The following is a 14549-nucleotide window of genomic DNA, read 5'->3' as shown; positions in this document are numbered from 1 at the left end:
AGCTACTGTTGAACTCATCAATTTTTTGACGAAAAAAAGTTTTGAATTTTTAATTAGAAAATTGGTTAAGCATAAAAAACTCAGAAATTGATTTGTTTAAACCAATTTTTTTAATTTAATGTTATTGAACATTTTCACCTCAATTCAATGAACTCAAAAACAAACAGGGCAGAAAGGAAAGTAAAACAGATTTAAGTCATTCTTCTTATAGATTATTACCTGACTGTTATTACTGTGCCAGTATGTCTTATCGAGCTATGTAGACATTAGTACGTAAAAAAGCTTAACTTTATTGAACGTATATTAATAAATCTTGTTTTGAAACAATATAAGGAAATAACTAAGATAGCATTGTTATTGAATATGTTCAAGCAGTCAATTACGCGTTCCAAAAAGAAATGCTGTCTTAATCCAGTTGCAAAATTATACTTTACAATTGTAAGTGAGCGGTCTCTAGTTATTTTGTATGTGATTGATTAAAAAAATATTTTATACAACAGATTGGTGGTTAAAACCTTTTTCTAAGTTTACTTTATCAGCTTACTAGACAAATTCTTGAGTATGTAATTGATTCAAAATGGTTGATAATTTTAAATAGAAAATTATAACAAAAAATTATAAGCTTTAAAAAAAGCATATCAAAAAAGTAAAGAAATAGTGTTGAAATAAAGGAAAGAGTGAAGAAGTTGCGCTAAATAAAAGAAAGAGTATATGAAGAAGTAAAATGTCTTAGCAACTCGGTTCAAGAATATAAATACAAAAATAGTTTGTTGGAAAGCTATAACGTTATTCGATAAGTAAATAATGATCTTTGTATCAATTTGTATTGTTTTTGGGATTCTCAATCATATTTGTCAACTCCATCCTCATTGGGATTATCTTGTCTACGTATTTATCGTAATCATCGTTATCTGATACATTATCAAATTCGTCTTTTTTATCGATAGTATCAAAGTTTCTTATAGAATTATTTGGATAACCAATTCTTTTATAGTAGATTTGATGATCATCGGCTGCATCTTTCAGTTGGCAGAATAAATAGTTTTTCGTCTCCAAATTCTTAGAGTTGTTCCAATTGAACTAAAATAAACCAATTTGGTTATATATTTTAAGTTCTCTAATTTTTAAGTTTTATTTTCGTTATTCATTTTTTCAAAAAATAATATCTTTAAAAAAATTATAAATAAATTTTTATATAAAATAATTTACATACTTTGTAATTTTCAGATTTTAATTTTGAAAAAAAAAAATCTAATGTAGTTAATAAAATTGTTATTTTTATTGAACAAAACTAAATATGAAAATATTTTTATAAAAAATTATTATTCAAATAAATATTTTAGCGTTAACAATAAAATCTTTAAATTCTTCCATAGTTCAAACTTTTTGAAATCCGACCGTAGGATTCTTCGATATTTGTCTCTGCTTTGCGATTAGCGAATATTCCATCCTTTTTCAAAAAATTTGAAAACTTATTTTATTTACTTTTGATTTTTTGGTTTCGGTAACGAGTCATGCGCAGCAACGATATTACTATATTATTACAACAATATTACAAAACAAATTACAATCGTCTTATTCGTCTTAATTGTTCCGTTAAAGTAATTAAAGCAAAAATACTACATAAAAAATAAATAATATCAAATTCTCAGAACAACCCGAAACTCGTCTAGAAATACTTTAACAACCAGCTAAAAATTAAAGATAAAATTTCTTCTCTCAAAAATGCTTTATGGGAAATTACTGAAACTCTTCTCGATATACTTGAACTTCTGAACTCTTATTTTAAGTCTATGTTTACTCTTGAAAGCTCCAAAAAATTTCTATTGTTAAATAAAAGTGATGTTAAAACTATATGCAATTACAATAACAACTTATGTTTCTGTATTGCAGACATTATTAATGAACTTACCGATCTAAACCCATAGAAATCCTTCGAACCTGACTGCTTGCACCCTTTAATATTTAAAGTATGTGTCAAAAGCTTTGCTATTCTTCTTATAAAAATCTTCTATGAATTTTTTAATTCTGGAATAGTACCAACTCTATGGAAATTAGCAAATATTAGTCCGGTCTATTAAAAAAAGGAAACAAACTACTTCCTGAAAACTATCGACTTATTTTGCTAACCTCGTATGCGTGCAAAATCAATGAAAAAGTTGTAAAGAACAAAATCTTGAGACACATTAACGATAACAATATGCTCTCTACAAAACAACATGGCTTCCTTCATCATAAATCTTGCCTAACCAATCTAATTGAGACTTTTGATATTATTTCGTCTTCCCTTGCATCGCACCAGTTTATTGATGTAACCTACCTCGACTTTGCTAAAGTTTTTGACTTACAAAAGATTTTTTTTTAAATTAAAAACATTTGTAATAAACGGCAAACTACTACAATGAATTAATTCCTTTTTAATCGGTAGAAAGCAATGTGCTACAATTAATAATACTAGCTCTGTCTGGGTTGATGTTCTCAGTGATGTTCCTCGAGGTTCTATTCTCGGCCCGCTCCCCTTTATTCTCTTCACAAACGATCTTACCCAGCTTACTGAAACTTCTGAAATATTTGCCAACGATATTAAACTTTTTTTCTAAAACTTTATCGCAGACTAATTTCCTTGATCTGCAGGATCGTCTACGCTTAGTATGCGAGTGATCTAACACTTGGTTACTAAAATTACACATTTCAAAATTCTGTGTTATTCATTATGGTAAAACCAATCCTATATGCATATACTTTTTGCAAAATAACCAAGTTATAAATGAAAGCCTAAGAAGCTCTACTAAAAAGCGTGATTTAGGAGTCATTTTTACATCTAACCTCGAGTGGAGCACACGTATTCAGTTGTCTCCAAATCCTTGGTATGCTAGAAAAGACATTCATCATCATTGATGAAAAAATGGCTCTCAAATTATATAAAGTCTTTATAAGACCACATCTTGAATATGCAGTGCTTGTTAAGGTCCCGCATTTATTAAACTGACGTAGCTTTGGTTGAATCTGATCAACGTAAAGCAACAAAATGGGCTTCAAGTTTGAGACATCTTCAATACTACAAAAGATATAATAATTAAATCTACCGAGCAAGTATCTTTCTACTCAACTGTTCTTTCTTTTAAAACTAAACTAGATCACTGGTTCGAGATAAAATTCGGAACGAATATTTATAGTAGGGTGTTTAAAAACTTGAAAAACTTAAATTATTTAATTAAAAAAAAAAAAAATCAAATGAGATTTTGGTTAGATAAGAAATAAAAAAGTTTTTTCTGAACCACTTGTTGACAAAAAATTCTGTCCAATGAAGATCTGGATGTAAGATGAACAATTCCCTCATTTAAAAAGAGTTGCTGCAAAACACAATCTTTCAGAAAATATATATTATGCACTCCTGCATCATATATATTTTCTGAAAGATTGTTCTCAGAGTATGGTAATATCTATTAGAAAAAAAGATCTAGATTATTGTCTAAAACAGAAGAAACGCTTTTGTTTATTCGCTATAATGGGAGGAAAATAAAATGACTCTTTGCGTTTACTCATTTGCTGAAATTTTATTTATTTTGTTCTTTGAGTATTATTGACTTTTTAAGACTTTTTGTTTTTGTCCGTCTCGCCTCCTTCCTCCTCGGCGGTACTGGAATTTAGGGGTATTCATAAAGTTAAATTTCATAAAGAGGCATTATCTAAGAGTGTACAAATAATATCTAAAAATGTGCAAGTGTGTATAAAGGGGTAGGGATAAGAAAGCAAGTATGTAAAGAAGGGGCGAGGGGTTCAGACAGTACATGTACATTTGTACATGGTTGGACCATCTCTTTTTTTTAATGAATTTTAATCAAGAGTTGATTCTTTTTTTAAAAGAGACATGGTATTTATTGAGGAAAAAAAATCTATATCAAAAGAGAGAGAAAAAAAAAATTTTTAATTATTTTTTGAAAAATTTTTGTGCAAAACAAATTATTTAAAATTTTAATTTTGGTTATATTTACATCCAAAAAAAAATTGTTTTTGAAAATTTATGACCGTTAAAAGTTTTTTCTCTCCCCAAAATGAAGGCATAATAAACTAAACATCTTCATAACTTTCGAACATTAATTAATTGATGAAATTTAAAGCCCTAATAAATTTAACTTGAGTATAAGATAGTGTAATGAAACATCTATTAAGTAGTTTCCCTCTCGTTTGATGGAGGTGGTCAAGATAAATATTTTAGGTTACTGTTGTTCCCATGCTCCAACTACCATTGTTTTTTGATTCTAAACATTCTCATTCTATACAAGCATAAACATACTAAAGTTTGGAGTTTGTAGAAAGTTTGATAATGTCATATCTAATATTTGATATATCATATCTTAACAAGAGTTAAAAAAATCACGTTTGCGCCCATTTAGCAGCGTGCCGGTAAATCATTTTGATTTAGAATGCTTAAAATTAAAGTTTCACATAAAAAATCAATTCCCCGCCCCCAAAAGTTTTTATGTAAATGTGTTCATCAAAAGATTCTTTAAAACTTTGCTAACTTTGTTCTGCCCCTTTGAGCATCGGAGAATTTAAATTAAAGAAACAGATATACTTGTAATTAAAATAGCGACCATTAAAGCTATTAAATTTTCTGCTGAGATATTGTCATGTCCCATCTCACCCTATATCCCATTTCACCTCGTTTTCCCCTATAATAGAAATTAAATAACGGTCTTTTGTTATTTTAAAGCTATACGGATCAATATCTGATGTATTTAGTAAACTTATTTGAGTTTGATTAAAAATATTTAGGTTTACATCCGAAAAAGTTTTTGAAAAAATATTATAAAAAGGATCAAAAGTTAAATTTTTATTGTTTAAAACATTCATGATATATAAGTATTTGAGAATATTTATATATCATGATATTTATCATTGCAGAAATCTTCATTGATAAATATATTCATACCATTGAGATTGGCAAATTTGTTTATGATTGAGTTATTTTGGCATAACGCATTGTCTCGTTTACTATTCCAATATTACATTGGCAAGTACTCAATCAACAAAACTTAAAAAAATATTTTCTCTACAAAACATGCATGCAGACTTAAGAAAAATAAAGTATGAACATGCAAAACCATTATTGAAAGACATGCAAATGATGAATATATATGAAATCAATATTTACCAATTTTTATCTTTTATGTATAAATGTAATAACAGCTTGATTCCAAAAAACTTTAATGATAAGTTTACGATAAAAGTATTCTCTTTGAATAAGCAAATGGAATATATTATAAATTTCCAAGAATTAGTTGTAAGTATTCTGAATATGGAATATCATACCGCGGACCAAAACTAAGGAACACTTTTCAAAAAACAAAAAATTTAAATCGGTAAAATTGTTAAATTCCTTTAAGTTTGTAATAAAAAAATAAAAATTTTAAATTAGATAAATAACTTTCTTGATATTTCGAAATGAAAATAAAATTCCATTATTCTTAGTTTTTTATTTGTTTTAGTTGGCTATTATTTTGATATTTAACAGAGTTTGCTAGTATATTTAAATGACGATTGCTAATATTATACTGATATTATTTACTTTCTTGATTTAATGTTAATATTTATGCAAGCTTTAACCTTTTTATTACATTGAAGATGTACAAAGCATTTTTAACTATCATATTTTATTTTTAACTTGATAAGCCCACATTGGGGATCTATAGAAAGATTGTTGTGACTTTAGTCATCCGTATCTTCTTTGAGCCCCTGTCTGTTTTTTATAAATCCACTTTTTTCTATGTAAACGTTTCTTTGAAATTGTATTTCTTATTATACGAACAGCAAACATATATTAAAAAAAAAATTTAACCTTTATTTTATTATCTAGAACAGGGATGTCCAACCTTTTCACAGTAAGGGCCATTAATTCGTTTCAAAATCAACTTGAGGGCCACAAACATAAAATACCCAAAATAAAAATTATTAAATTTGAAGTTTTTATTTAAATTTAAATAAACAGTTACACTCATAGTTAAATTTCAAAGTGAAGTTATACAAAAGTTCGATCAATGTGAAACTTGACACTGTTTTTTTTTTTGCATAAATGATTTATGTCTGCTTTTATATTTGATGATGCAATTCGAAGGGTATTAGTAAGGTGTTCATCTGTCAATCTATTTCTCTGTTCTGTTTTTACATGCTTCATTTTTGAGAATAACTGTTCGCAGTTGTATGTGCTTCCAAAAAGTGAAAAATATTTAATAGCATGTCTGCACAAATGAGGAAAAACTTCAATGCTTATGTATTTTTTATAAAATTCTAACAATTCTACTTCTTTGTAGGCTTCTTTAAGATCTTTATTGTTTTGCAATTCTATTAATTCCATTTGAAATTCATTTCTAACTGTCTCAGCTTTGATGGAAAATGGATGCGCAAATAAGTCTAACTCATTTTTTTCCTTTTTAAAATCACAGAATCTTGTGTCAAATTCATCAATTAATTTTAAAATAAGAGTACAATATCTTTCAGAGTCAATTGTATTAATATTTCTTTCTGATAATGCCTTGAAACGGACAAGTACTTTAGAACTTAATTGTTGTTTCAGAAGTTTTAATTTTAAAAAAAAATGTTTCTACATTTTCAAACAATTTACTAATAAGTTGATCTTTACCCTGCAACTTAAAATTTAATTCCATTAACATCTGAGTCATGTCAATCAAAAATGCCAAATCATTCAGACAGTCAGTATTTTCAAGCAAGCTTGTGTCTTTCCCTTTAATTTTTAGAAACAGCACTATTTCAGGTAATAGTATCCAAAATCTTTTCAGAGTAGCAGCTCGACTAAGCCATCTAACCTGGCTGAAATAAATTACATCTTCAGCCTCACTACCACAACCTTCAAGTAATTGTTTGAACTGTCTGTGATTAAGGCCACGACTTCTTATAAAGTTAACAGTATGAATAACAAGTTCCATAACATTCTTCATCTCCAACACTTTTGCACATAACTGCTCTTGGTGTATAATGCAGTGATATAAAATAATTATATAATTAATGGATTTCTTAAGTAATACAATAAATCCAATATTTTTTCCTGTTAGTGCACTTGCTCCATCTGTAGTGACACCACAGAGTTTCTTTTCTGGTAATTCAAATTTCACCAATGTTTTTTCACTTCAGAGAGAATATCTTCTCCTCTTGTTGTGTCCTTCATATGATTAATATCTAACAGTTCTTCAATTACTTCAAAGTTACTAGTTATACCTCTAATAAAAATGGCTAGCTGAGCAGTATCGCCTCTGTCTGTTGATTCATCCAGTGCCAGACTATATAGGTATGCGCGTATCCTTCGATTTACGGCACCGATCTTGTAATCAAAAACTTCGACCATTTTAGTAAAGCGTGCAGGACGTATGTGTTGTAAGAATGTATTTTCTTGTGTTATTTTGTAGTATTTCATATCAACATATATATTTTTTGAAAAGTAGAATAGTTAAACATTATTTTTATGTTGTTCTTTTTTGTAGTTACCACCGCTATCGTTAAATTCATGGTTCTTAAAAACTTCGTTTTTGATCAGATGTATAATTCATATTAGAGGAATGTTGATAACTTTTTTAAATCTATTGGGCCCAGTGCAAAAACTTATTTTCTAAGTGCATACCAAATTTCATTAAAAAATATTATGTAGCAGACACCTAATTTTTTGTAGCAAAATAGGTACTTATGTGCTATAAGAATGTGTTATTTTGTGGAGTTTTGAACCAAAGTATATACTTATAGAAAAAGTTAAAAGTTAGGCATTATTTTTATGTTGTTCTTTTTAGTAGTTACCGCCGCTATCATTAAATTTACTGTTCTGAAAAAATTCGTTGTTGATCAGATGTAAAATTTATATTTAAGGAATGTTGATAACTTTTTTAAATCTGTTTTTCCCTGTGCAGAAACTTATTTTCTAAGTGCATGCCAAATTTTATTAAAAAATATTATGTAGCAGACACCTTATATATATATATATATATATATATATATATATATATATATATATATATATATATATATATATATATATATATATATATATATATATATATATATATATATATATATATATATATATATATATATATATATATATATATATATAAATATATATATATATATATATATATATATATATATATATATATATAAATATATATATATATATATATATATATATATATATATCTATCTATAATAGATTTGAAAATGATATATAATGATAATAATTATTATAATTATAATTATTATATAGTAATATTTTATTGTTACTTTTATTACTTATTAAGAATTAAATTTAAAAATAAATTTATCATAATAAAAAGGATATGCAAGTTGGTTATGATAAGTGAGTGAGATATCACTCATAGACTATCATAATACAATGTCATCAGTATCATAACATAATTGACACATATAGGTGATATATCACGAGATGATAACCATATGGTTGTAAAGCTTATAATTATTATCATGATAAATTATTTTAAACCATTGGTAAAGTTAACTCATGATTGATTAAACTCAATATTTATTGCATACAAATGATATCAATTAAATGTTTTTGCTTAAAACAGAAACAAGTAACCAATTTTCACTGGAAATTCTTTTTTCATTTTAGAAATAACTCTATGTGACATTGTATGGTATTATGGGTCCCAAAAAGAATATGTGTGTGTTTCGTGGTGCAGCAAAAAACCATTTAGAATCAAACTTTGCATTGCCTTTGCAGGTAGATAACAATTGTAAAAATGGGCATATTCTGTTTGTATTCATCAACAATAATGAATCACATCAATTAACTATTGAGCAAGTCAATAAACTTTATGGCTTCAATATTTTCTATAGTCAAACTAAATTTCTTGTTAATGTATCAAAAAAATGGGCTTGCAATTTTTTAAGAGATTCGAAACGTTTTGTTGACTTCTGCAACGAGCCTTTCATTTGTCAAGCATCAACATTGCCAGCAACACAATCATTTCAGTCAACCCCAAATTCAAGTAAAATTGTTTCATCTTTGTCAGTTGCCTCATCTCCTAAGCATAATAATATTTTGTCTTTGCCGAATAAAAGAAGTCCTTTGTTATCCAGGTTAAGAGCTGACCAGTTGACACCAAGAAAAAAACTTTTAAAACGGAGATTAAGTGTTTTTGCGACTGAAATTGCTACCAAAAAACAAAAGCATAGAGAGGATGTAAAGGTGTTAAAAGAAAAAATTAAAACAAGGCCAAGATTAAAACATCTCAAAGAGGCTATTGCTCGCAAAGAAAAGACGATTCGAAGTTTGCGGAATAAATTAAAAGTCCAGCGTCTAAACTTACAGCTGAATAAGCTTCAAATTTCAAATTTTCGTTTAAAAAAAGAGCTGCAATCCACCCAAACAAAGCTGTCTACTGAAGAAGTTATCTTACGTCAACAACTTGCTGACAAGAATGTAGAGATTAGTGTCCTGCAAAATGATATGCTTATTTTACAGGAAAAGATAGAGCAAATGCAGCAGAAAATACAAAGCACCAGATGTAAAAAAGTTTACTCATTTGATATTAGGGCACTTATCTATGACATGCTGGAATGTCAAGTTCCTACACACAGTGTGCCCCAACTTCTTCATAAAGTTGGAGAATATTTTGGGTATAGATTTAGTGACATTCCGCATCGCAAAACTGTGGAGCAGATGATGCGGGAGCTGGGTATTATTTCAGAACTCCAGGCTGCTGAGATAGCATTCTCAACAAAAAATTTGACTCTTGGTTTTGATGCCACAATCCAGGAGGGTGTTCATGTTAATGTTGTGCACTTAACAACTAAATCTTCATGCTTGGTTGTAGCCATTGATCAGCTTGCTGGTGGTACAGCTTATGACTATATGAGTCATATTACAAAGTCTGTGGATAATCTTGCTAAGTTGTTTAGTGACTTTTACCAGGAACAATATACTGATGTACAAAGCACCATTATCAGCAACATAACTAACACAATGAGTGACAGAGTGACAGTGAACCATGCAACTGTAACAAAGTTAAACACTTTTTGGCAGAAATCTCTTAATGAACTGAATTGTCACCTTCACCCATTGGATACAATCACTTCTGCTTGCAAGTCGTCACTACAAGTTTTGGAAACTTCAAAAGAGAAGCTTTTTGGTAAAGATCGTTTTGCAGCAAACATTGTTGTTCAGTTAAATAAACTCTGTTACAAAGATGGTAAAGGTAAATAAATATGCTAAACTCTTATCATATTTTTACTATAATGTTGTTTTCTTGATATTTTGAATTATTTTATTTCAAGTTTTTATTTTGAATTTAAATATGAACATAATAAATGTGTTAACATACTTGTTTCAAATTTGCAAATAATTTCTTTGCATTGTACTTTTAGTTTTAATTTAATTTTTATAGGTGATCCAAAAGGCTTTGTCACCTTTTTGGACAAGCATGGTCTTCCTAGAGGACTTATACCACGCTATAGGGGAAATCCGTTGCACATACTTTTTCATACGTGTGGAATTTTAATACATCACTACCATAAACTTCAGAGTTTTCTTTTTTCTGGAGTAGTGTTATGTGGAGGACTGAGAAATAGTCTTTTCCAAGACTTCACATCTGAAACAGGTTAGATGTTATGATGGATTAATAATTAAAATATTTGGTTCTAATTTTTTTTTATGGCATATTTTATTTAATTTTAGGTATACGCGAGATGTGTGCCCTAGGTTTAATTGGAAAGTTAGTGACTGGTCCCTGGATGAAAAAATTCTATGTTGTACCAAGACTTGACTACTTGTCTGGCATCCAAGTGATCAAAAATGTTTGCAATGCACTTGTTGAAAGCAGCACAAAAGCTCTTTCCCTTATTCACAGAAAAACAGACTTTTTTGGAGGTGATCTCAATGATCCAGTTTTTCAATCACTTATAGACTTTTGCCCAAGGACTGACGAAATGAGAGACGCATTAGCCAGCTGTCTAAATGCTATCATTAGTGTTATTAAGTGTCAGTATGAGCGACAGTTTACTATGACCTTAACTGACCAACTCAAGTCCCAGACATTATCAGCACGTCCACATAATATTGACTGTGAAGAACTTGTGGGTATGTTTAGTGCTGCAAAGCAAAAAGCTCCTAATGCCACAATTTGTTATTTGTCATCAAAAATTCGCGCATGCAAGAATAAGACAACTGATTTTCTTTCTAAAAAACCAACTGATATACGAAATAAATTGATAGCCTGGTCTCCTCAGCAGGTAAAAAGCGCTTAGCAAACATACAATGCCATGAAGAAATGAAGGCAGAATTGATTAAACGCATGGTAAAAAGATTCAAAATAAGGAAGAGAAAGAAAGAAGAAAAGTGGAAAAAATATTTTAAAAATGCATGCCTCTACAGGTAAAACAACTCTTCCCAGATCTGGAAAATTATGAAACTGCAGATATTGAAGACATTCTCAATGGAGATGCTTTTGGAAGAGGTATATGCCACATGTGGTATGATGCTGACACAAAAAGCCAAAATATTTACTATGGCAGGCTTCTTAACATTAAAAAAATAAATAATGCTTTCTATATAGTTTCCTATTGGAAACCAAATGAAAACGAGGATGATTATGCTGTTGAATACGATATGAGCAAATATCAATTATCTGCAGACATCATAAGCGGTGATTTGATGTTATCATAAGCAAATTGTGTGCAAATAGGTAGTAAAAAGGTATATGTTACTGTAAATGATAACATAGTTTATATACTTGCATTAATAGATTTCATTTACAGATGTGAATCTTTTTATTAGATCTATTTTACTCTTTCACCCTCCCCCCCTCCCCCCATTCTCTTCTTTTTTTGTATGCTTATAAAAGGATATTTTTTTAAATTCATTAATTGTATATATCAGTTTTTATTTCAGGTAGTTGGGTAGTTACCAATATCTAATAATGTTGATTTGGTTGCAAAGTGAGCACCATTTACATGAACACCCTCCTGGGAAACAGGAAAGCTCACTTAAAGTTAAACTTAACTATTTACTTGACTTGTCACAAATATGTTGATGATGATGTTGGTGATATACAGATGCTAATGCATTAACAAGACAAAATGTTAGTGTTAAGTCATTTTATTTAACCAATATACCTTAGACATATTTTATATTTTAAACTATTTTAATGTATTTTATTTCAAGTATTATGGTGAGTAGTTGCTCAAGAAAACATTAAAAGGTTGGCTTTTTTTATTCATCAATGATTTTTCTATTTAAATAGTAAAATGTGTTATACATCAGGAATTCTTATTATATTGATTTGATAGTTTTAATTGATTCCTTTATGGTTTGGTTATAATAAGATCATTATTTTTTTAACTTTTATTTTTATGTCAGCAAACATTGAGGGATCAACTTGCTTCTATTGATGTTTCTATTTAATGGTAAATTATGTTATGCATCAGAAATTAAGTTATTTTGATTTATTTTTACCCTAGAGCTTACCAGATATATTTTTATTTATCATTGCAAGGTTTCAACTAAGAGCTTGTATAGTTTTGTTTCTATGAATGTTGATGTCTTAATAAGACAAGAAAATAGTTAAATTATATTTATATATATATTATTTAGATTATATTTATTAGTGCAGTAGTAACAGTTTGGTATTTATTAATCAGGATATTTGACTTCTTTTGCCTTGATGATTGTGTATTATATTTTTTCAGAGATCTATTTTATTTTAGATACCGTTTAATAGTGTTTAATCTATGGACTAAAGAATCGACTTTTTATCTCTTTGGATGTCAATGATCAATGGCAAAAGGAAAATTTGCGCCTTGTTCGCATTATGAACTATAAATATTCACACACAAAAAAGGCTATTTTCATAGCCTCAATTCTGTTAAAAACATTATTAAGCAAATGGGAAAATAATTGTTTAAGTGTAATTTTTTTTATCTACTAATTATATTTACAAGCAAATAACTATTTACATTTGAATGGCGTATTTATGTTATTGGAGTAGAATAGTAATCTATTTTAGAAGAGGGGTATATATCGAAAGAGATATTGAAACTACTTATCTTAATATTTGACATAATATATTTCCACTTATTGTATGATAAGGTCAGTGTCGTAGTGCCGCAAGTGCAATTGCGTAAGTCCCACTATTTTTTAAGGCCCCACCAATAATACACGTCTGTTTTTTTTATAACAAGTTTTTTTATAAGAAGGTAATTCAAAAATTTTTGTGGAACGGGGTAACATTTTTAAACTATAACTGCAGTGAAAAGGGGGCAGAAATAAAAATATCAGATAGTCCAGTGACACGTTTTTCCTATATTTTATATATTTTATACTATAAAATATATAGAATAGATAGGATAAAGCGTTTTACTGGTAAATATTTTTGTTTTCAAAATGTACGCAATATTATTATAATCGTTTTTATGTGATGTTCGCAATATTTGTTATATACCTATGTAAATTGATTTTTAAATTTTTTTATATAAGAAATATTATTTTAGTTAAAAAAATTATTGTTATCGCTACTTCAGTAGAATTTCAATAAATATTCAAACCCGAAGAAAATACTGCGCGAGTTTGCAACAAAGTTTTATTACAAAACTACCGTTAACCGCAGTTTTCTTAAGTAATCCTTGTAGTTAAATTTTGATACTAAAAGTTGCATAACTTTTTATACAATCGTTCTTTTTTTATGAAATTTTTGCCATTTTAATACTAATTTAAAGCTCTTTCCAATGATATATAATAGTCTTATATATAAATAGTTTAAAATTTTTATGTGCGTACTTAGACTATAGGCTTCACATTTATTTAATTTTTCTTTTAATGATAATTCAATATTTTTTGATAGATCTTCAACTCTTCTAGCAATAGTCTGGTGTGAGAGGCTAAGATCTTCAACAGTAGGTGTTTTTTCAGGTTATATCTCTTTACAAAATATTTTTAAACAGTTTTTTAATAAATCTCCAGTACAAACAGGTTTACCACTTTTTGCAATAGCTTCTGCCATTAAAAAACTTATTTTGGTAGCACTGTAAGAGCTAATCACTTTAGTTTTCATCACTGATTGTTGTGCAAGTAAAGTTTTCTTCAACAATTCAAGCTTTTCAATTCGAAATTGGCCTTTAAATTTGTCATAACTTACAGCATGTTTTGTAGTGTAGTGCCTGTTCACATTATAACTTTTACACACGGCAATTTTCTCCAAACAAATTAGACATATAATAGAATTACTTTGTTCATGTACAAAATAGTCAGTTGTCCAAGAAGGATTAAATACACGACCCCCATGACCGCTTTCAGTATCACATCTACGTCTTTTAGCTGAAGCCATCTTTATTAAATATATAAAAATAATGTTTTTTCTTTAGCGCGCGTTTTATTATTTCAAATGCGGATTTATATAGTGAAAGTATAATCGAAATCGAATGTATAATTCGAATTATAAATATATAAATAATATGCTGTTGCTGTAGAACTTATTTTATTATTGTTATTTGAAATTTTTATTAAAATAAAAATTCAAAATTAATGGACC

The 14549-nt window shown here is 28.3% G+C and overlaps 3 protein-coding genes across 3 annotated transcripts; 1 reads left to right on the top strand and 2 right to left on the bottom strand.

Moving 5' to 3' along the window:
* Positions 1–6022: 6022 nt before the first annotated feature.
* LOC136091866 (general transcription factor II-I repeat domain-containing protein 2A-like) lies at positions 6023–7363 on the bottom strand. Its single transcript, XM_065819579.1, has 3 exons — positions 7148–7363; positions 6673–7034; positions 6023–6560 (listed from the first exon to the last, which is right to left on the bottom strand). The coding sequence occupies exons 1-3, from the start codon at positions 7361–7363 to the stop codon at positions 6023–6025; spliced, it is 1116 nt and encodes a 371-aa protein (XP_065675651.1).
* Positions 7364–8565: 1202 nt separating this feature from the next.
* On the top strand, positions 8566–12982 carry LOC136091478 (uncharacterized). Its single transcript, XM_065819094.1, has 7 exons — positions 8566–10223; positions 10413–10625; positions 10703–11719; positions 11915–12104; positions 12188–12224; positions 12383–12429; positions 12730–12982. The coding sequence occupies exons 1-3, from the start codon at positions 8666–8668 to the stop codon at positions 11269–11271; spliced, it is 2340 nt and encodes a 779-aa protein (XP_065675166.1). The 5' UTR covers positions 8566–8665; the 3' UTR covers positions 11272–11719; positions 11915–12104; positions 12188–12224; positions 12383–12429; positions 12730–12982.
* A 949-nt stretch (positions 12983–13931) lies between these two features.
* Positions 13932–14345, bottom strand: LOC136091865 (general transcription factor II-I repeat domain-containing protein 2-like). Its single transcript, XM_065819578.1, has one exon. The coding sequence runs from the start codon at positions 14343–14345 to the stop codon at positions 13932–13934; it is 414 nt and encodes a 137-aa protein (XP_065675650.1).
* Positions 14346–14549: the final 204 nt, after the last annotated feature.

The sequence above is a fragment of the Hydra vulgaris genome, chromosome 15, assembly GCF_038396675.1.
Source record: "Hydra vulgaris chromosome 15, alternate assembly HydraT2T_AEP".
Taxonomy (NCBI): domain Eukaryota; kingdom Metazoa; phylum Cnidaria; class Hydrozoa; order Anthoathecata; family Hydridae; genus Hydra; species Hydra vulgaris.
Note: the sequence above shows the minus strand (reverse complement) of the source record. Positions and strands in the feature narration are given on the sequence as shown.

Coding starts and splice junctions, on each gene's coding strand:
- LOC136091866 (XM_065819579.1), bottom strand. CDS start 7,363: ATGGTCGAAGTTTTTGATTACAAGATCGGTGCCGTAAATCGAAGGATA. Junction 7,035..7,147: donor GAGAAGATATTCTCTCTGAA/GTGAAAAAACAT, acceptor GTATTACTTAAG/AAATCCATTAATTATATAAT. Junction 6,561..6,672: donor TTGATTGACATGACTCAGAT/GTTAATGGAATT, acceptor ACAACAATTAAG/TTCTAAAGTACTTGTCCGTT.
- LOC136091478 (XM_065819094.1), top strand. CDS start 8,666: ATGGGTCCCAAAAAGAATATGTGTGTGTTTCGTGGTGCAGCAAAAAAC. Junction 10,224..10,412: donor CTGTTACAAAGATGGTAAAG/GTAAATAAATAT, acceptor TAATTTTTATAG/GTGATCCAAAAGGCTTTGTC. Junction 10,626..10,702: donor AGACTTCACATCTGAAACAG/GTTAGATGTTAT, acceptor ATTTAATTTTAG/GTATACGCGAGATGTGTGCC.
- LOC136091865 (XM_065819578.1), bottom strand. CDS start 14,345: ATGGCTTCAGCTAAAAGACGTAGATGTGATACTGAAAGCGGTCATGGG.